The sequence below is a fragment of the Anolis sagrei genome, chromosome 1 (assembly GCF_037176765.1).
Source record: "Anolis sagrei isolate rAnoSag1 chromosome 1, rAnoSag1.mat, whole genome shotgun sequence".
Classification (NCBI taxonomy): Eukaryota; Metazoa; Chordata; class Lepidosauria; order Squamata; family Dactyloidae; genus Anolis; species Anolis sagrei.
In genome coordinates, this window is record NC_090021.1 from 240,891,772 (window position 1) to 240,915,107 (window position 23,336).

The following is a 23,336-nucleotide window of genomic DNA, read 5'->3' on the forward strand; positions in this document are numbered from 1 at the left end:
AGAATTCACGGTGGAGTATGAAACTGGAAGCAGAAAGCTAGTTTTAGAAAGTTTAGAAACAAAATAATAGAAACATTTCATAAACTAAACAAAGAATGAGGCACTTGCAATTTCTTGTCTCGAAGTTAAGAACACTGTTCACCCATTTCCCCCCAAATATCGACATTTGAGTGACTGCTTAGATTTTGTGGTATTGATATTCTCTAATCTAGGGTGTGTAGGCTTCCAGATGCTGTTGCATTGCAACTTCCATTATCTCTTAATGTTGATCAGGCTGGCTAGGTTTGATGGAAGTCCAACAACTAGAAGATCACATGTTCCAGTGTTTTGATCAACAGTAGAAAATGAGGAAGACTATCTTATAGATGGAGAGACTTGTTCAAGGAAGCCATAGTCCTAAGTTTGCAGAACATGGGGAGAGTAGCTGATGACAGAGTGTATTAGTGGCCACTCAATCCACTTTATGGCCAATGCTAACAGGATAAAGTGATCATTGTCAGAAGCACAGATTTGCTTGGAAAGATGTTGTTATGACGGCAATTCCGTCCTTACAGAAGATACTGAAAATATAATGCGTGTTCTGACAGAGGCACATATACATTCTTTCTTATAACTAGTGGATGTGTTGTGGGTTGAGAAATGGATTGATGCAATTTGGAAGTGAGCAGATAAAGTCGGCCCTACCCATATGCAGGATTCACTTTTTCAGATTTGATTATTAAGGGTTTGATTAATACACTCTCTCCAGGGATCTGTAGGTCCTGCAGTGACCTAGAGTCATGCTGGAAGATCAAGAAATTCCTTGAGTGAGAACACTTTTCTGTCTTTTGTAAGACAATTGCTTTGAGTGCTATTTTCCTGCTGCTTGGCAGGGGGCTGGACTGGGTGGCTTCCAACTCTATGATTCTATGATCCAGCACAATTCTATGTACAACTTCCAGCAGACGTTGACCACAGAGTCAAACTGAAGGACCTATAGATTCCTAGAGTTGTTCTGTCATGTAAAAACATGGAGTTTTTGATTTATTGTGTTTTCATTTTTGTGGGGCCCTGTACCCCTAACCCCAGTGCAAATGGAGGGTTGACTGTATAGTGATAGTAAGTAAGAGGTGTTCCCATATAATCTGTTGCACTAATCTGTATAAGATAATATATTGAAAATGGAATAATTTAATTACAAAGGTCACCATTCTTTATCTTTTGTGCTTCTATTGCAGAAAAGCAGAGGGGAGTCAGAACTTCAAGAAATCATGAAGCGACGCCAAGAGAGGATTGATTCAGCAATTTAAATTCTTCCTGGTTTCTTTTTCCCAAATCTATTAATCACATATACTTACTTGCAGAAAAAAGGGAAAGTGAGCAAAAGTAAAATAAAATGCCTTGTTAAAATGGAAAAGACTGCTGGGATCAGCAGCTAAGCAATGTAAATGGCCATCCAGACTGACTGTTCCTTCAGCACTGTTGATAAAGGGGAGGCTATGGTTTTCTCATAAATGTCACATGACATTGCATTGGGAGAGAGGTTTAGTATTGCATGAAGTATTATTTTTATATCTCTGTATTTTATAGATAAATGTTATGTGTGTGAAATTCATCGCACAAGGAAGACCAGCATTCATGTTCTAGGCAAAGGCTGAAGCAAAATGCCCTGACAAAAATCTATGCAGTAGATTGCTACTATCAGTAAGCTTCTTAGAAACCTCTGTAAACATTGCTATAAATCTACACAAACCTTCAGAGGCCCTGTGTTTTGAAGATGGTGTATTCCCATGCCTCTCCTATACAACAGGAGTAACCCAGTACAAAGGAGTGAGGAGGATCTACTGGGGCCAATGTTCTGACATGTAAAAACCCAACAAACACATGACAAGGTGGTGATCAACTGACACACAAATGATTTCAGTTTGCTTTGGATGTTTTCCCAGAACGAACTCAGCCAACAGCTCAACTTCTTTGTTTCCAACATTTGTGCTTTATTGCTTTTAGATACCATCAAAAGGACATATGAAATGCCTCATGTACCAAACATGTCCAAGGACAATTCCAGTATAACCATTAGTTGATTCCTCCCCACAGTATGGGGGAGGGGGGCTGAATGTGAAATTACTACATTCCACACACAAATATATTTGGAATTTATGTACGCCATAAAAATGTTGTCCAAATACGCCCTGGCACATTCACAACTTCACAATATCTGCCATCGTATTTGAACCAGTCCTGAATGTCTTCAGAGTACTACTTACGCAATCACAGTAAATACTATTTTGACCCTGAAGTGATCATAGGGAGGATCTGTCAATATGTTAATGTAGATCAGTTTCAAATTATGCAAAAGGGAATCTCAAGATGGTGAAAGCAGATCACATCTGATTAGGCCCATCAATTTGCATAACCATGTTACTATACAACACAGATATAATTAGAATTGCCTCTTCCCATGCCATCCCTCCATGCTACAGAATCCTGGGATTGATAGTTTGGTGGTAATTGCAAGTGCCTCACTGAAGTACCAATCTCAGGATAAAGTGGTTTAATACTGCAACAACTGTGCAGTGTGTACAATGCACCTGCAATATGCTGTTACTGTAGCACCATTAACCACAATTGTACCATTCTACGGGATCCTGGATTTGTGATTTGGTGAGGCACATGGAATTTTTACCAGTATTACAGGAAATGGCTGACATGTCTACTCAAATGAAAATCCCATTGAATTCAGTAGGATTTTCTCCTTGAGCCTGACATCTACTGATAGTCCCAGCTAGAATAGACCCATTGAATCAGTTGTTTTATAAATCCCCCTGATTCATTGGATCTACAAATTGATATTGTCAATGGGATTTTGTTTTTCCTCTATTTACTGATTACTATTCTCCAGGCATACTTTAGAATGAAAGATTGATATTTCGCTGAAAAGGTTAGAATAACATCTCTCTCCTTCTCTTCATAATATGCTTAAAACTCCTAAATTCTGCAAAGGGCCTTAATACCCTCATCTTGGAAGCTAAACTGAGTCAGTCCTGATTAGTATTTGGATGAGAGACTACCAATGAATAGCAGGTGCTGTAGGCTGTATTTTAGGGAAAGGGACTGGGTATTCCTTGCCTTAGAAAATCCTATGAAATACATAAAGTTACTACACATTGACAGGCAACTTGAAGGCACATGCATACATAATTCCTTTTAGAAAAAGGTGGGGCTCAGATGAAGGGCAAATATATTCAAATTTCCTGACTGGTGAATGCTTTGATTTGTTTATTTCACTTTGTCCACCATTTAATCATAGGGGATCGGCCCAGATTAGCTGTGTTTGCCTTGGCATTTGTCCTTGATTTAGGAGCCGCAACACACCCAACTAATGAGAGATGAGTCAGAAAATTAGATTTAATTCCTACTTGAAGTGCATTCACCACCCTTAGTGTGTAGAGACAAGGAAGTGTGCTGAATCCAAGGTTACACATTAAAGGGAGGATGGGCCTCCATTTGTGGAAGGAAGGGGCCAATCCCCCCTCTCCCTGTATGCCCTCTATGCTTCTAGAGCTAGCCTGGGTGTGAAGAAAACCCCTCTAGAGCCAGTTTCTGGTGCCCTGGGGAGTTGTAAAAAGGAAGAGAGGGAGAGAATCTTGCAATATCGATTAGAAGTCAGTTGAATTTTGTCCCACATGGCCTCTGGGGCAAATTGGTTTGGGTCTAGGGAATACAGGCAGTCCCTGGGATACAAGCAAGATAGGTTCTGTAGGTTTGTTCTTAAGCTGCATTTCTACGGGTACATTTTTAAGTGTAACTCTAGCCAATTTGTTTTAATTTTTGGTGAACATAGGGAAGGGTTAACACCCCATGACATTTATTTTGCTGTCTATGCCGCTGTTCAGAATATTTCACCCACTTTCTGTCCTTATGGCAATTGGATTTTGGAAATTTTGAGTGTGTCGTAGACTCAAGGATTGGTGGCAAAGCTTCAGTGGAGTCATCAGTTTCCAACAATCATTCTTACAGGGGTGTACTTCTCTTCCTAGGAGTAGATTTCCTCTCACTTCCTGTTGTCTCACCCTGTTTGTAACTACATGTTGTATGTAAGTCAGATGTTTGTAACTCGGGGACTGCATGTACTATAATAAGAGAAAGAAAAAAAACAAGAATGTGTATATAGTAGACACTGTACTTCAGGGGTCCTCAAACTAAGCCCTCCAAGATCATTTACTCGGCCCTCTCTCAGGGTCAACCTAAGTGTGAAACAACTTGAAAGCAGACAACAATGACAACAATCATATCTCATCAGCCAAAAGCAGGCCCACACTTCCCATTGAAATACTAATAAGTTTATATTTTGTTAAAAAAATTCTTCATTTAATTATTGTATTGTTTTTAAGTGTTTTTTGCACTACAAATAAGATATGTGCAGTGTGCAGAGGAATTCATTCATGTTCTTTTCAAATTACAATCCGGCCCAATTTGAGGGACTGTGACCTGGCCCTCTGTTTAAAAGGTTTGAGGACCCCTGCTGTACTTGCTAAGAATCCATAAGAACATAGAGAGACATCCCAATTGTATTTTTATAATTTAAAAAAATCTTCCAGTTATTTGAATACTTGGACTGGTTAAAAATTGAGTTCTTTAAGATGTAGGTATCATTTGACATCCTGCCTTTTGTACAATTAGTTGTTTCTTTTGATTGCTTTGGTAGAAGCCAAACCTCACAAAACTCTTACATGTTTTGTCTTGTTTGGCTGATGTTATATTGCTTCCTTCCAATCTACTTCTACCACACTAGTTTAGCCATGCATTGCAAAATATGCATTTGTCTTGAAACAATGTTCTGTAACAATAACCACAGATGGTGATGGTGAATAAAAGTACACTTTAGCGGTACTATTCTGGCACATCTGAAAATGGAAACCAAATTTTGTATAAACAAAATTTGATGTTAGATAAGATTTTATTTGGAGTTCAAAAATCTCAGAATATAAATTTAAGCTACAATCCTTGAAAGACATTTAATGGGCACATTATATGTGGTCCCAAAGAAACTCTTTCTCTGCATGCCTAGAAAATCTTACAAGGCCTTACCTTTATAAAATATACACATGGCTGCCGAATGTTTTTCCATCTGCTATTAATATTTGTACATTAGCCACAGTGGTTTTAGATAATCTGTACATAATTATTTAGGCAATGTTCATAATAGAAACAAAAAATGAAGATATGACATTTATGTTCACATTCTATATTATATTTTAAAGCTAGCTGTGCAGATGTAACTTAAATCATATATTAAAAATCAGAGCTAGTAGAACATATATATTGTATATGAAGCTGACAAATATTGAGACGACAGAATATGCACTTATTTTGTTTATCTATAGTCCAGACGTACAGAGCAAACAAAGCAAAGAGACTGCTTATTATGTGGAGTGGTGGCAATAATAGAAATCCCAATAAGGAGAACAAGAACACACATCATTGAATTGCTTGGGCAAAGGGTGAGATGCAACTGTAACAACTGAATAAATGGCTCTGTCTTTATCTTTCAGTGTGTCTTTGTGTTAATACCATTGGGGATTTTAGGTAAAGAAAACATGTGGCTCACATTTGAAGAGCAATCCTGTGTGGGAGGGAGACACAATGGTAAAGGAGGGACGTTTTTCTATGCCTGCTTAGCCCAGATTTGAAGGACCCGAGCTTTTTTCTTCCCTCTGCCCCTTTAATGTTATTTTAAAACATTTTCTGTTCAATTGCTCTCCATAAGGAGAACTGGTTACAACCAGCATCTTGGCTGCTGTAGTCTCACTATTGTTGGTTGGTTGCTTCCATAGCAATGAGTCAATGGATTTTTTTACAAACTGGGTAGATGCAGGGAATGCCGTGGATGTAGCGTATCTGGATTTCAGTAAGGCCTTCAACAAGGTCCCCCATGACCTTCTGGCAAACAAACTAGTCCAATGTGGGCTAGGCAAAACTACGGTGAGGTGGATCTGTAATTGGTTAAATGGACGAACCCATCTTTCCAGGATGAAGAGGAAGCATTGGTGAGCACCAGAGGGTGCTCACCAATGCTTCCTCTTCATCCTGGAGAGAAGTGACAAGTGGAGTGCCGCAGGGTTCCGTCCTGGGCCCGGTCCTGTTCAACATCTTTATTAATGACTTAGACGAAGGCTTAGAAGGCAGGGTCATCAAGTTTACAGACGACACCAAATTGGGATAGCCAATACTCCAGAGGACAGGAGCAGAATTCAAAACAATCTTGACAGATTAGAGAGATGGGCCAAAACAAAATGAAGTTCAACAGTGACAAATGCAAAATATTCCACTTAGGCAGAAAAAATGAAATGCAAAGATACAGAATGGGGGGGGGGGGGGGGAGTATGGCTTGAGAGCAGTACGTGTGAAAAAGATCTTGAGACAACAAGTTAAACACGAGCCAACAATGTGATGTGGCGGCAAAAAAAAGCCAATGGGATTTTGGCCTGCATCAATAGAAGCATAGTGTCTATGTCCAGGGAAATAATGCTACCCCTCTATATTGCCTTGGTTAGACCACACCTGGAATATTGTGTCCAATTCTGGGCACCACAATTGATGAGAGATATTGACAAGCTGGAATGTGTCCAGAGGAGGGTGACTAAAATGATCAAGGGTCTGGAGAACAAGCCCTATGAGGAGCAGCTTAAAGAGCTGGGCATGTTTAGCCTGAAAAAGAGAAGGCTGAGAGGAGACATGATAGCCCTGTATAAATATATGAGAGGAAGTCATAGGGAGGAGGGAGCAAGCTTGTTTTCTGCTGGCCTGGAGACTAGGACGTGGAACAATGGCTTCAAACTACAAGCAAGGACATTAGGAAGAATTTCCTGATTGTGAGAGCCATTCAGCAATGGAACTCTCTGCCCCGGAGTGTAGTGGGGGCTCCTCCTTTGGAAGATTTTAAACAGAGGCTGGATGGCCATCTGTCAGGGATGCTTTGAATGCAATTTTCCTGCTTCTTGGCAGGGGGTTGGACTAGATGGCCCATGAGGTCTCTTCCAACTCTATGATTCTATGATTCTACTTTAATCCATATCTTAGATAGAGCTTTCCAAGGTGCTGAAAATCCCATATTCCTCCCTGCAAATTGGATCAGTGTCTTAGGCAGACCCTTCAAATATTGTGGATTCACTATCCTAATATTATGGAGCCATCAGCTATGACTGAATTTCACTCCATTCTGGTAATATTTCAGGGGAAGGAGTGGAATGGGGTAAAATATGGGAGTCTGAGGGTGGATGTATCCTCTTTAGATTCTATGGATTCACAAATTGATCCTACTTCTTTCTGCTCTCTTCTGCATTGGAATAGCAATAACTGTGGATCTTGCCACAGTTTAAAGTAGGACGCTTGTAACATCCTATTTTCTTCTTCAAGGGCAACCTCAGAGATCAAGAAAATATATAAGCAAAAAACAGTGAATGATTAAATAAATAAATATTCTGTGTTCCAAGATGAATAAAACTGCTATCAATGAGATTGACTGCTGTACTGCAGTCAATGGAATTCACTGGTGTACTGCAATCAATCAAGAGTTGCTTTGGGTCTCAATCAAGAGAAAAAATGGGGAATAATATTAACAACAACATAGATCACATCCTTTTACTACTGGTGGACTTCCTTAGTGGTGCTCTGTTATGGATACAGATGTAGTGAGAGATCAACCCGATCGCATATAAGTCAATGGGGCAACCAGCATTGATAGAGGCTTCAAAAACCCCTGGTAGCAGCATTTGTAAAACCATTGTTGATTTAGTTGGGAGTCGTTGTAGCATATCACATTGAAAGCATAATCTTATCTCTGCAGGTTTATACATATTTACCCAACCAAACGGCTGGATTCATATAATGAACTGGGCATATGTACCTGCAAATGTAGCAAGTTGGTTTTAAAGTGAAAATAAACACATTATTTTGGTTTGGGTTCATTCCTAAAGTGTTACTAATTACAGTTTTGAGAGGCACCCTTATTTCAGTTGCTAGCCTGACAGAATTTTTACGTCGGTTTGTCACATTTCTATGTAATGTGTCCCACCTAAAGTCAAATTGAGCCAATTTAGATATGTGGGTACACCTACATTAGTGAAATTCCATCTGTAGTGCTATAAACACTGAGCAATTTCTTATTCAGAATCACCTTGTTGAATTTTTAAAAACAATTTCCTCTTTGTTGCAGAAATTCATTGAAAATTCAATCTAAATGTTTGACACATGTAGCTTAAGATTTGTAAGATTTCTGAAGTCAGTTTGAAATTGAAAAAAGATTTGACTGTTCTCTGCCAAGTGTTGCAAATGATATTATTGCTTCCAAAAGACACATATCAATGGGGAATTACATGAGAGAGTTAGGAAAACAGGCAGCAAGAAAAAATTAGTTACAAAGGGTGCACCCATACTATAGAATTAATGCAGTTCAACAGTGCTTTAAATGCCATGATTCCATGCAACGAAATCATGCCAGTTGTAGTTTTACAAGGTCTTCAGCCTTCTCGGTCAGAGTGCTGGTTGCCTCACCAAACTAAAAATCCCATGATGCTGTAGCACTGAGCCAGGATAGTTCAAGTGGTGTCAAACTGCATTCATTCTACAGTGTAGATGTATCCTGAGAGGAAAAATATAGATGTGGGAAATAGCCCATTGTGCCAGCAACTATACAGTGACACAGCAGAAAAGGAAGAGAGAAAGAAGTAGAAACTGAATGCAAGTTTGTTTAAATAAAGTTCTTTGTTTTGTATAATTCCTTGTTGATTCTTAGCAGTGACTAACATCTCTTGAAAGGCGGGTGGAGGAGAATGGTAGCTAGTCTTTGTGCTGAGAAATTAGGAAGGGATTGCAAACAAAAAAAAGTTAATCAGCTATTGATTTTACCCTGAATGGCCCCAAGCAGGACAAAAACAAAAAAAAAGAAATGGGTTCTGAGTTTTGAAAATACAAACAACCCTATAGCTCCAAACTGCATGAGATATAGGGGGTTGCTTGTGGGGAGACCATAGCGTAACTGCAGTGACAATGAATGACACACAGTCCATTGAACTGTAAGCACTGGGAATCACTCTCCAAGCAAGGAATACATTGGGAGATTCTGGAAAGTAATTCTACAGCCTTTAGCAATGGTTGTCTTACACGCTGGACTTCTGAAAACAAGGTCACTCACAGTAGCAAAACGAGATGCTCTTTCTTGTGGTCTTTTCCCAATCATTCATGAACAAAACTTGATCCACTAAAAGGAACTGCGACCATATGTTCTCACTTGCTTGGGATCCAGAGAAGCCCAATCTAAGAAATTCACAATGTAAGCAGCTATTAACATCTTCTTAACCGGAGCAAGAAAATGTTCCTTTGGCAGCATGATCACATTTAAAATGTTCATTAGAATTTCTAAATAAGAAGGCGGTTTTTGGGCTCTGGACTTACTTAGCAAAATCAACTCCATATGAATCCCTAGGACCTAAGAGATTTACCTAACATATCTGCCTTTTTGAGCCTGAAAAGAATAAACTTTTCAATTTTAAAGGGAATTACTCTGGTGCTGCTAATGAAAGAGGACATTTTATTGTATTTCTTTCACTGCCTTTGTTTCAACTCCTTTTAAGGCCAATAAGGGCTGTGGACTGTCCCTTGATAGCATCTTATGGTTCAGTTCAGTTAGGCGATCCCTTGTTCTCTGAGTTTGATGGCCTTCCAAGTGTAGTGGATACATAGGTGACTGTGGACCTTATTCTTGATCCGCATGTTCTTCCACAGTGAGGGCATTGGTTTCCAGGTGGAAGGTGGTCCAGGTTGGCTTGCTGCACTTTCCTCTTGGCATGTTTCTCCCTTTTGCCCTCCATTCACGCTTCTTTGAATTCCACAGCACTGCTGGTTGCAGCTGACCTCGTTAGAGCACTCAAGGGCAGGGCTTCCCAGTTCTCAGTATCTATGCCACAGTTTCTAATAATAATAATAACCTGCCTAGGGGTGGCTTACAGAAGGACAAGCCCAAGGATTACATCTGTATCGAAGAACTGCGGCTATCTGACCCCATTTTGGCTACGGGACCGTGGCAGTTGTAGTTCGCCTTCTGTGCCTGTACCACACCAAACTAAAACTCCCAGGATTCTATACCATTGAGACATGGCGGTTAAAGTGGAGTCAAAGAAGAGTGTACACATGCACCCTGCCAAGCGGGAGGATATAAATGAACTGCGCATGCGCCTTCCCTTTTCTCCTCGCCTGCTGCGATTGGCCAGGTCCCTCCCCTCACGCGCCTGCCATCAGCTCTGCCAGTGGCCTTCTCGCCCGACAGTCAGCTATTTATTTATCGTGTCATCAGCAACCATTGTATTACAATTCTAACAGAGCAAAACAAACACAGAGATTAAAAAGAAAATGAAAAAAAAAAGAAAGGAAAAAAAACCACACAGATTTTGTAAATTTGGTATTTGGTTAAATGTCCTTTGACCAGTATCTGGCCACTTGGAGTGCCTCTGGGGTTGCCGCAAGAAGGTCCTCCATCGTGCATGTGGCAGGGCTCAGGGTGCATTGCAGCAGGTGGTCAGTGGTTTGTTCTTCTCCACACTCGCATGCCGAGGATTCCACCCTGTAGCCCCATTTCTTAAGATTGGCTCTGCATCTCGTGGTGCCAGAGCGCAATCCGTTCAGCGCCTTCCAAGTCGCCCAGTCTTCTGAGTGCCCAGGGGGGAGTCTCTCATCTGGTATCACCCATGGATTGAGGTGCTGGGTTTGGGCCTGCCACTTTTGGACTCTCGCTTGCTGGGGTGTTCCAGCGAGTGTCTCTGTAGATCTAAGAAAACTATGTCTTGATTTAAGTCGTTGACTGGCTGATACCCAAACAGGGGATGAGCTGGAGATGTCTCTGCCTTGGTCCTTTCACTATTGGCTGCTACTTCCCGGCGGATGTCAGGTGGTGCAATACCGGCTAAGCAGTGTAATTTCTCCAGTGGTGTGGGGCTCAGACACCCGTGATAATGCGGACAGTCAGCTGAGAGTCTCCCATTGGCTGTGGAGGAGACCCAGAATGCGGAAGATGGCTGGTGAAAACCTTTAGCGCACATGCGCAAGACTCCCCCGCCTCGAGAGAAGGGGTGTGTGAGAGAAGGTTTGGGCGTTACCCTTCGGCGGGGAGGAGAATGGAGGAACCAGCCTCTGCCTGGCTCGTGGGAGGAGCCCCGCCCCGCCCCTTCCTGGTCCCTCTCGCGCGCTCACTCCACCAAACGCCAACGGCAAAAGGGCTGTGGAGTGGCGCGAGCCAGGAGGGGGGAAAAGCGCATAAAAGAAGACGAGCAGGAAGGCAGGGCGCGCGAGCCAGCCTCTCCTGGGTCAGCCCCCCCCTCCTGCCCCGGATATAAAAGCGACGGCGAGGAGCAATTGAGAACGGGTCATGTCAGTGTCGCCCGTTAAGAAGCCGAAGATGGAGTCGGCGCTGGAGCAGCTCAAGCAGCACACCACGGTGGTGGCCGACACTGGGGACTTCAATGGTGAGGAGGAGGAGGAGGAGGAGGAGGAGGAGGGGAAAAGAAAAGAAGAAGGCTCTTCTGCTTGCCTCTGTTTGTCTCTTTTGCCCCACAAGCGGCCCCTTCCGGGTGTGGGCTGAGGAAGGCAGGCAGGCGCCATTCCCAGCGGATATGACCCCCTTGGCCTGGTCTGCCTGCTTTCAGAAGCAGTTGGATGGCAAGCCTCCAGGGCAGGCGTGGCAAACGTGGGCCCTCCAGGTGTTTGGGACTTCCACATTTCGGAATTTATTTATTTACGACATTTATATGCCGCCCTTCTCACCCCAAAGGGGACTCAGAGCGGCTTAAAAGATATATATATATATATATACACACACACAATACATTATATTATTAGCGTCGTACAATATCAGTATTATATATTACTATATTGTACTATACCGTTATATTGTAATAGTATTAGTAATATTACATGTAATATAAAACATAATTATAATATCATAGTATTAGTATTTGAAGTGACTGGCTTGACTTTGAAGGAGCTGGGGGAGGAGACGGCCGACAGGGAGCTCTGGTCCATGAGGTCACAAAGAGTCAGAAGCGACTGAACGAATAAACAACAAAGTATTAGTATTCTATTGTCTTATAAATATATAATAGTCACTCCAAGGAATTGTGGGAGTTGAAGTCCTAAACCAAGCGTCCGCAAACTGCAGCCCTCCAGCGGTTTGGGCCTTCAACTCCCAGAAACCCTAACAAGCTTGTTCAATTCTCAGGAATTTTGGGAGTTGAAGGCCTAAACACCTGGGGGGGGGGGGCAAGTTTGCCCATACCTGCCTCGAAGTCACCAGATTCTGTCGGATTGCAGAAGCTAAGTCAGGTCAGCCCTGGCTGGGACTTGGGTGGGAGACTATCGCAGTGTAATTAAAAGGGTTCTATATGTGGCAGTATAAAGAACCCCTTTCTCAGCAGAAGCTCTCCCTCTCCCGTTTAAGGAGTAGACATACAACAGTTGTCTTTGTAGTAGAAAAAGGACTTTATTCAAAGGAATGTTTAGAATACAGGAACTCTTCTCAAACCTTTCTGCCATCAATTCCTAAGCAGTTGAAGTCTTCTTGCTTACAAAAGCCTTTTCCTTCTTCAGGAACTTCACAACAACACTAAACCTCAACATTAACCCTTAAACAACATAGAACAGTGTTCCTCAAACTCTGCTTCTCCAGGTGTTTTGGACTTCAGCTCCCAGAAATCCCAGCCATCTTCCCAGCTCTTAGGAATTGTGGGAGCTGAGTCCAAAACATTTGGAGGAACAGAGTTTGAGAAACACTGACATAGAAGCTTGGTACTCCTTTAGTACTTCTACAACTGCTCTACCATGGCAGCAAATTACATAAGATGAACCAGGTGGATTGATTCTCATTACTCACAGCATGCTTGGGTCTGATTCTTACATTTATTTACATTAACTTTAGAATTGACATACTTCAAAATTACGACAGACCACCAAAAATGCCAGGTTTTGTAGGCTATATTTCGGAGGATGAAATCGGCAAATCACCTCTTGGGTCTTCCATGCCTAAGAAAACCCTATCTGCTGAGCTGCTAAACTTGCTGACTGAAAGGTTGGTGGTTCGAATCCGATGAGTGGGGTGAGCTCCCGCTGTTAGCCCCAGCTTCTGCCAACCTAGCAGTTTGAAAACATGCAAATGTGAGTAGATCAATAGGTACCGCTCCAGCGGGAAGGTAATGGTGCTCCATGCAGCCATTCCGGCCACATGACCTTGGATGTGTCTATGAGCAATGCTGGCTCTTCGGCTTAGAAATGGAGATGAGCACCACCCTCCAGAGTCAGACACTAGACTTAATGTCAAGGGAAACCTTTTTTAAAGTCAACTTGAAAGCACAAACACACCCAAATGAGAATCCGAACGTAATTTCAGGAACCCGGGGACTAGATGATGGCATGTGGTGGATAAGGAGTTGGCTAGGCTTCAGTTTAGGAGATTAAGGAGGCTTTCAGTATGGAGGCCTGCTGAGCCAATCGCCTCAGGACTGATTGGAGAGGGAAGGGCAGTTCTGGTGCTAGTTGCAACTTGCCTGTCTCCACTTCTGACTTGCTGAATAGTTTGTGTAAGAGGTCAAGGTTTATACTTGTATTCCTGTGGATTTTGTTCTGCTGTGTTTTAAACGGATGTCCCAACCAGAAAATTACCATAATTTTTATTGTTTCCTCCATTAAATATTTGTAAATTGAGATAATCTGAATATATTCATGCCTTTAATTTAAGGTGGAGCTGTGTGTATGATATATAGTTGTACAAATTGATACAGGCTGCAAAATTCAGTGCTTCTTTATTTGTTATGAGGAATAGTCAACGTCCACAATTACTCAGGAATAAATATGAAAGAGGAACTCTTAAACAAGCAAGGAGTGTTTCGTAAATAGCCTTGTGAAAGTCTTGGACATACATTCATTGCTTCATGATTGATTGCGTCCTGCTGATGGGTAATGAGTTAGCATGTTGAGATAGGACAAAGTCCTCTGTTAGACTTAAGATTTATAGGATGCACAGTTTATGCTTTAAGTTATGTTAAATTTCACATAAATCAAAAATATTCCATAAAAGAATATTTGAAGCACTATGGAAAGGGAAGGATGAGATTTATGGAGAAAAAAAATGTAGTAGAACTATAAATATACGAAATATTTATAGTTTTGAGTGGATTTCAGTTAGTGAAATAAGTAGTGTCAAAGAGGGACAAAACCATGTGGCCCCAAACCAGTGTAAGTAGTTTCTTTGTCAGTAATGTGAAACCAATATTGTGCTTGAGGACTGCTATGAATTTGTTGTTTAACTCAAGAAACATCATAAAATGCATTTAAAAATGCCACACAAGTGGCTGGAGCTACTACAATTCTATAGTGCCTTTTGTGCAACTTTGGAGATAAATTTAGCCTGTCTGCAACTTATGTTTGCAAATGATTATCCAGGTAGCGATATTTCATTTTACAATATGCTCAGGAATGTCAAGCTGCACTTTTGCTATGCAAAATCTATTTTTCCCATTTAGATACCATGGATTTTCAAGGACATTGAGCATTGTAGCAGACATCAGTAACATTTGCTCTTATGGCATGTTGCACAATGCAACATACTAATCTGGACAGAGTAAATACCATGATGTCTTCATGTCACTGTGAATATGCCAGATCTGTCCATTATCTTCCTTTCTCTGTCCAATTTGCTTTGTTTTGTAAATGGCTTCTATTTTGTGAGGGCATATGGTAGAGGAGCACCTGACATGTGGCTAGCATGGTAACTCATGGTAATAGTTTTTAGAAGCATGTGTTGATGGCCTCTGATCAAAAATAATTTCAGGAGCAGAACACCATAAGCAGGCAGTGGTGTTACACTTGTGTAGGAGAATTGTAATGACAACTATGCAGAACATCTAGTAGTTACAGGAGAATATCTTGCAGACATAGTTGTCAGGCCACATATTTTAGTCAACCATGGGGCTGAGATCACAGTGATTAATCAATTAGTATAACTCCTCATGAAACATGATCATGGTAGGAGTTTACATCAATCCATCCACCTTATTTCTGTCTAATGCTCTTGTTGTATTTGATCTGACACATTTCTTGGGTCATAGGTGTTTGTTGCAGTGTATCTATTTTAATAGTAACAATACTTCTCACTAAACTTCGCATGGCTCTCCCTTTTATTTGTGTAGTGATAACTGGTATCGGTAAAACCTTTGGCTGTTATTTAGTAAATGAAAAGACTTTTTTCTGAATACTGTTTCCTTGACATAGTTGAACAGTCAAAAGAAGGGTCAGAAGGCAAAACTTAACAGACCATTAAGAAACCCCCTGTGGCTCAATAAGTTAAACCCTTGTGCCGGCAGGACTGCTGACCGAAAAGAGAGCGGGGTGAGCTCCCATCTGTCAGCTCCAGCTTCCCATGTGGAAACATAAGAGAAGCCTCCCACAGGGTAGTAAAACATTCGGGCATCCCCTGGGCAACGTCCTTGCAGTTGGTCAATTTTCTCATACCAGAAGCGACTTCCGATTTCTCAAGTCGCTCCCTACACGGAAGAAAAAAACAAACCACTGACCAATTTTTAGTGGTAAACACGGCGCATAGTGATTGCTGGGATTCCTGAAAGCCAAAGCATAATAAGATTAATTTGCCTTCTCTTGGAGATCATGAGAATACACTTTTGCTTTTTACATTTAAAAAAGAGGGGGTAGACTAAATTTATTGTTAATCTTAGTTAAATCATCAGTTTATTTTGCTTTACTGTCTTATTATTTTGTCCCCATAGGAAGCCTTGGTCAAATACACAAATATAAAGAAGTCTTCAATCATTTGATAATTTTACCAATGTTTCCTACAGCCTATTAATAATATAATGTTGTGAATTCATCAATAAGAGTCTGGTTTCATTTGTTCATTTACTTGCCTGTTTGCATTTTATAATATCTTCTGATAGAAAAGCAGGTTTGTTGCTGAACAGTCAAGGTTGTTTTTATGAACATCAGGAAAATCATCAAGTACTGTTTCACTAAAGAGATATCTGTAACATGTTCAGTGACTATGTTTTCAGTTCAGTTTTTTAGCAGCCAAGAATCTCAAGCCTATTTAGTGCTTTGCATATGTACGATTCCATTCAGTAGTTGGTTTCAACCACTGTTAAGAAGTCTAGTTATGCAAACTGTTTGCATGTGGACTTCCTTGTTTACAAAGAATGAGGAAGCTATTTTCCAATCTCACACAGAGTACCTCCTTGCATTACTAATCTAAGTAAATAAATCCAAAAATTATGGTACCATTCTACAGTAGGCAGCAAACTGAGCAAAATACTCCATCACATAGTGGAACAGATCATGTATGTTTGAATATTTGACCAAGGCTTCCTATTGTGACAGATAATTTGTCTGTATTTTTTGTTCTCCTTGTGCACAGTAATTTTATGACCAGTTTCCAGGTTTGGCCACAGTCTCTACTCCCATCAAGAGAAAGCATCTGCTTAATCAATAATGACAAGGGATTCTATTGAGTGAATAGCTAGTAAACCAAGTTGCTCCATCTTACTGAATATCCTTTTCAATATTATTGTTAAGCTGGCTAGCCTATTTTTATTTGCTTTGCCCCCATAGCTATTGAGGAATATAAGCCCCTGGATGCTACTACCAATCCTTCGCTGATATTAGCAGCAGCTCAGATGCCATCCTATCAGCAGTTGGTTGAAGATGCTATAAAATATGGGAAGAAACTTGGTGGGTAAGTCTGGCTTTGTTGGCTTTATACCCCACTCTTCTCTTAGGATGGGATAATGTTCATACATGCCTTCCAAATGTACCAGCATTTGTGTTTTTTAGTTCCCACTGCCAATTATTTTTAACAAGTCATGGTATCAGACCAAGATTGGAACATGGGTCTAAGATTGCATTCATTCCCAATTTGTTCTGAAATATGGTAATTAATTTCTTTAGCTATCACATTGGAACCACATGATCCTTCAGGTCTATATTCCTTTTGTAAATATTCATAATTATCTCTGGTAAATGTGTTTCCAGGTCAGAAGATAATCAAGTTACAAATGCTTGTGACAAGCTTTTCGTATTATTTGGTGCAGAAATACTGAAGAGGATACCTGGCCGTGTATCCACAGAAGTAGATGCAAGGTGTGTGTCTATCAATAGATATCTACTTCTAATAGGGATGCCTCCTCTTGTTTGAGCATATGTTTCTTTCCTGCAGATGCCCATAGGGGCCTCTCAATTTCCCTATAATAACTACCTGCTCATTCTCTTTCACGACTGCATGAAAATGTTGTACTATAGCTATATGGTGAAGAGCTGACTTTTCAAGAACAGCCCTGTCTTTAAGAATTTGGATTGTTGTGTTACTGGTGGATAATTTTTGCTTCCCACTACCTCTGATATGTTTGCTTTCGTTGTAATTCTATTTTTCTAAATTGTATGTTATATATTATGTCTAGTTTCAACTGTTTGTCAGAAAGACAGAATATAAACTTTAAAAATAAAAAAGGCAGCATAGAATTGGTAGAAAAGATTGCATCCTGTGTATACATACTACAAAGCTGTAATGGATTTTCACTATAATTACAGATATATGTATGACTTACACAATGATGTACATTAGTATGGGGAAACATAAATCGTTGTGTTGGTAAAATGCAGTGAAGTAGTTCTTTGGATCCAAGTTGGAGACAAGACATACGACACTCTGTTTGGAATTGTGAGTTGCAGTGATGCAGTAATGATTTGATTGGAAAATTACATTATATAACAAAATTGGGGGGGGGGGATCTGTTCCTGGATTGAAAGTGTTATTTCCTGTTTAATGTTGTGGTTCTTACTTTGAAAGTAATTGTTATACTCAATAAACTTTGCTTTTGTGGCTGCCATAAACTATGTTGAATTGCTTGAGATTCGATGAGATATTCATTGAAAAACTATAGCAAAATGTGCTACAGGATGCCCCACAAAAACTAAGTTTTTGCAGTTTACTAAACCTTTTCCATGTTTTTATGACAGAACCAATTAGGATATTACATTTATCACCTAGGAACAAAAATCGTGTTACATAGTACAGGGTTAGTCAAAATGCATAGGCCAATAAGCCATTCAATTGAATGGCTTATTGGCCTATGCATTTTGACTAACCCTGTATTATACTCATGTCCACAAGCTCCTTTTTCCTAAGGATCAGTGCTGACATAAATAATATAGGACAAAAATTGATTACTTGTAATTTTCAAAATGTTTATTTCAAAGGTTGTCTTTTGACAAAGAAGGCATGATTAAAAAGGCCAAACACTTCATAGATCTTTATAAGGAAGCTGGAATTGGTAAAGATCGGATCCTGATCAAGCTATCATCAACGTGGGAGGGCATTCAGGCTGGCAAGTAAGTGTATATGTAATATATTAATTTTATATTTTAGTTATAAAATGCCCTGTTGATTGCCTGATGTCATACTTCTTTGCCTGTTTAGATGGAATCCCCTTAATTTCTTCTGATATTAAAATGTGGTCAGCGTATTTTTCCAGAACTGGAGTTTTAAGTAGGCTGATAGTGACAAATCATTAATATTATGCCTGTTATAAAAATGACATTATGAAAATCTTATACGTGTTGTAAAATTATGTACCCATCCTCATGTCATCAGTTTAAATGCCTTTGGTAGGAATGTAATTTCACTGGGGCTCTCTTTTTATAGGATTCTTGAAGAGCAACATGGAATCCATTGCAACATGACCCTGTTGTTTTCCTTTGCTCAGGCTGTTGCCTGTGCAGAAGCAGGGGTCACCCTAATTTCTCCATTTGTTGGACGTATTTTGGATTGGCATGTTGCAAATACAGACAAAAAAACCTATGAGCCCTCAGAGGATCCAGGTAACTGCCTAATTTTTAAAGAATAATTAAAAATAAACATCTCAACACAAACAAGTTGAAATGTGCAGTCTTTTGAGAAAAAACACATCCCCAAACTATCGGGTAATTCTTCCTAATACATTTTTATGCCCATATTTCCTTATGTAGGAGTGAAAAGTGTCACTAAAATCTACCAATATTATAAAAAGTTTGGCTATAAAACTATTGTGATGGGAGCATCTTTTCGAAACACTGGAGAAATCAAAGCGCTGACTGGCTGTGACTATCTCACCATTTCACCCAAGCTTCTAGGAGAGCTCAGTAAAGATACCAATAAACTAACTCCAGCATTAAGTGTCAAAGATGGTAAGTTTCCTTCCTGGTTAACAAATACAACAGTGTTAAATACAGTCTGAGTATGCCTTAGTCAAAATGCTTGGGAACAGAAATGTTTGGGATTTTTCCAAATTTGGAATATTTACATATACATAATGAGATTTTTGGAGAGGAGTCCCAAGTCGAAACACAGAATTTATATACGTTCCATATATAATTTTATATGCTATACTTTTTTTCTGCATGGAACCAATTTTTATGTACATTGAACCAGCAGAATGTAAAGGTGTGACTATGTCAGCCACCTGTGTGGACCATTTTGGATTGTGAAGCATTTCAGATTTCTATTTAATACCCAGCCTGTATTATTCCAGTAAAAATTGTTCAGAAAAATAATCTGGCAGCGATCCTTTAATGTGTCATCAAATGTAATGTGAACTATTACTTGGAAAGCACTTTAAATTGGTTTGTCGGTTGACTGTGACTGCAAAAGTCTTCACAGTATTCTTGAGGACTTTGGTTTTGTCAATCTTGTAGAGGCTGGAAGCAGAAAGACTGTAATTAAGTATTGCATACTGATGAAAAATTATGAAGGAGGGGGATCCAGAAGTTGATATCAAGTTCAACTTAATTTTTGCTATGTGTTTTCAAGTAGCTTATCATAGGGTTTTCTTGGCAGGATTTATTCATAAGTTTGCCATTGCCTTCCTTTGAGGCTGAGAGAATATAGTTTGCTCATAGTTACCCACTGAGTTTCCATGGCTGAATGATCATGCCGTCCTGATGTTCTTGAGTTGCAGTCCCATCACTAGATTGTATCTAATCAGTCTAGCATAAGAGAGGTCATGGGAGTTAAAATCTAGTTATAGCCACATAGTATCTTTATACATTCTGTGTATTCAGCTGGGCTGCTATATTGATTAAATGGATCTTTTAACTAATTCTATTTTAATATAGGTTGTCTTATCCAATTTATATACTTGGTTTATGTAATGTATTATTGTTTTCATGTTGATGTATTTTATTTTATGTATTATGTATTTTATGTATGGCATCAGGTATACCTAAGTTGACAAAGTGGATGTGTTCTTGGACTTCTGTTACAGGAACTATGGTATCAGAAGTAAAAATAACATGGAGGGAACAGAGAAAGGTTCCTCCCCTTTGGGGAGATAGAGCAGGGTATTATTATTATTATTATTATTATTATTATTATTACTATTAACAACAACAACAACACTGCAAAAAACCCCACAGGAGTTCAACAGGTTTCGGCAAACTATCAATCAATGCTTTATCAGCATACTTAGACAGCTGGTGGAACAGGCTAATCTGCTTTCCCCCTTTCTTCCTGTTTTGTTCTTCACATTTGCTCTGATTCTGGGGTAGCTTTTACCCTATTGGTTGTAGCCATTTACCAACAGTTGCAGTAGGATCACTTAAGACTAGAATCACAGGCCAACTTGGTTGCATTGTTTACTGCTGTAACCCAACACTACAGTGTCTTTCTCTAGCCTTCCTTCAATGCTGTTGAATTCTTTTGGCTGGGCAGAAAACAAGGGGGTAGGGAACCAGACTAACCTCCCATAAAAGACTTTGTGAAAATGAGATTATTTGTCATTGGCTTTAACTGAGATATGCCTATACTTAGAACAGTGTGTTTACTTTTGTGCTTATGTTGCTAAATAATAAATACCATTTCCTGCTGTGAGGCTACAAGTAGTAGTAGTAACAAAATAAAACATGTTCTTCTAATTGTGAATACCTGGCATGTTTCTCGTCTGTTACTTGTGGATAAATATTGTTTGTGGGTGCTGCTGATGACAGCCACAGATGCAGATGGAACGTCAGGAGAAAATGCTACTAGAACACTGCCATACAGCCCAGAAACCATGTAACACTTCCGTGATTTTGGCTGTTAAAGCCTTTGACAATAAATTGTATTATTGTTAGTCAAATCACAATGGAGGGGCAATTCTATGGACTATACATTGTATAGAATAGATGTTAGGCAGCTGAATTTGAAATGTAATAATTTCATGTACTTTTCAATGAAGCTCAGGCATCCAAACTGGAGAAAATCCATCTAGATGAGAAGACATATCGCTGGCTTCATAATGAAGACCAAATGGCTGTGGAGAAGTTGTCTGATGGAATCAGGAAGTTTGCTGCTGATGCAGTCAAATTAGAGCAGATGATAAAGGTAAAATGGTTGGGGGAGGGGCAGATCAGTTAATCATTCCAGGTTGTTCTTGTTATTCGCCATCAAGTCAACACTGATTTACAGCGATGCTTTGAAAGAAAGATCTCCAAGGGCCCTGGTCATCAGAAGCCCGGCTCAGGTTTTGCAAATTCAGGGCTGTGGCTTTATTTAATGAAGCCATCTGTAATGTCATCTTCCTTTGTCATACTGTCTATCATAGTTTAGGGGCAACTTAGGGACCATGAAAGCATGGTTGATAGGGGTTTGTTACCCTGTCGATTGGGAAGCAATTAGCTGACAGTTCCAGTGTTTCTCCCTGTTGCACTGGAAGAGAGCACACAGCAGAGGGTTAGCAGTCAGCTGCTTCCTGGGTGATGGGGAACAGACTCCTGTCAACTCACAGTGGCTGCTTCCTAGTAAATGGAGATTGGGAAATGAGGGGGCTAGGATGGAGTTGCCAACAGGATTTCAGCCAACAAGTAGTTGGACCAAAATGTAATTTCCAGTCCATACTGGAAGACAACCATGGAATCAGTGATATTTACATAATTATTAGCTTACCCTTTAGCAATTTATTAGCAACTAGCTATAGGCCTTGGGAGTGGTTGACAGTAGTTTGGAACAGTTAAGTTTCATGAAATTTTTAATCATAATCTCAACAACTTTAGTAACTGGCTAATTTTTAAATGTATTTATCAAAGGCTGTAATGCAATGTCTGTAAAATGTGAGCTTAGAGTTAGGATTTGAAACTTTCAGTACTTCAGATCAGTGGAGGGAAAAGTTTGGAGTGCCCCTTATGTAACCTTTAAGTCCCCTCTAATGGTCCCAAGGCAAAAAGAAAAATTGTGAAAAAAATATCCATTTAAATGGTATTTGGAGCCATGTTATGCCTCATTCAAGGAGAAAAGGAAAGAAACAGAAGTTGCTGCTATTTCTTCAGCATAAGCAATCAGTGTATATGTGCGTGTGTGGTGGGGGGAGGCTTTTCCCAAATCCAGAACAGGTGAAAATAGCTCTGAATCCTCCAATGCTACCTGCATCTTCTTTATACAGAATTACTAGAATCCAAAAGGACTTGAGCATTGAATTTGTTTATTTTGCCTATTTATAAAACTACTAGTTTAAAGGTGAAGTAATATTAATTTTGCAGTTATTTCCCTTCTGTACTGATACCTACAAAATTCTTATTGATGATTACATCGTAAATAACCATTTGTTTAAGATACATGATCATTGCACTCATTACACTTTTATACTTTTCTTTTAGGAACGAATGTTCAAGTCTGCAAATGGGAAATAGACACGCACTTTCTGGATGCTATATGGATGTACAAATATCTACATGTTGCAGATGAAAGATTTTATATATTCTGGCATTTTTATAGCAAAAAGATCAGATCCTAAATGTGTGCAGGATTTTTAAATATAGATACATATTGCAGAAATCCAATGATTACAAACTGCAAAAGATAAGGACCAATTGTTTGGAAGTGTTTTCTTCATGGTGATATTAGTAATAAAATAAAAAGTTCTGATATGTCAATGCTTTCATTTATTTGTAGTAAGTGTGGTGTTTGACTTGAATATTTTCTCATGGTCTATTACATAAATTTACATATAACTATGTAGCATAAGTGCTAAGCACCCACAAAGATGGGTAACAGTATGCTGGCATGTGTCCTGATGCATATTGGCTGTCCCTAGCTGGTGGCTCAATGCATAATGGGAATGATATTACTCACTTTGCTGGCTTCCCTATGAAGTAATGAAACTGCACCCCCCCCCCTTTACTGGATACAGATATTACACAATTCCCCAGTTCATCTGTTTGGGGTGCTTTGATTATGTATTCCTGCATGGCAGGGGTTTGGACTGGATGACCCTTCCAACTAATTCTTGGAAACATAAGTC

General features: G+C 39.7%; 2 protein-coding genes across 3 annotated transcripts in view; both read left to right on the top strand.

Annotated features, from left to right (window-relative positions):
• The window catches only part of EPS8L2 (EPS8 signaling adaptor L2), a 123,548-nt gene extending 118,015 nt beyond the window's left edge, over window positions 1-5,533 (top strand). For both annotated transcript variants that reach the window (XM_060769340.2, XM_060769351.2), the window contains exon 21: window positions 1,218-5,533. In XM_060769340.2, coding sequence (XP_060625323.1) covers window positions 1,218-1,289 — 72 coding nt within the window. In that variant the 3' untranslated portion in view covers window positions 1,290-5,533. The remainder of the gene's footprint in view (window positions 1-1,217) is intronic.
• A 5,646-nt stretch (window positions 5,534-11,179) lies between these two features.
• On the top strand, window positions 11,180-22,968 carry TALDO1 (transaldolase 1). Its single transcript, XM_060769327.2, has 8 exons — window positions 11,180-11,498; window positions 16,642-16,765; window positions 17,062-17,169; window positions 18,286-18,417; window positions 18,731-18,906; window positions 19,054-19,251; window positions 21,279-21,424; window positions 22,693-22,968. The coding sequence occupies exons 1-8, from the start codon at window positions 11,402-11,404 to the stop codon at window positions 22,723-22,725; spliced, it is 1,014 nt and encodes a 337-aa protein (XP_060625310.2). The 5' UTR covers window positions 11,180-11,401; the 3' UTR covers window positions 22,726-22,968.
• The last annotated feature ends 368 nt before the right edge of the window (window positions 22,969-23,336 follow it).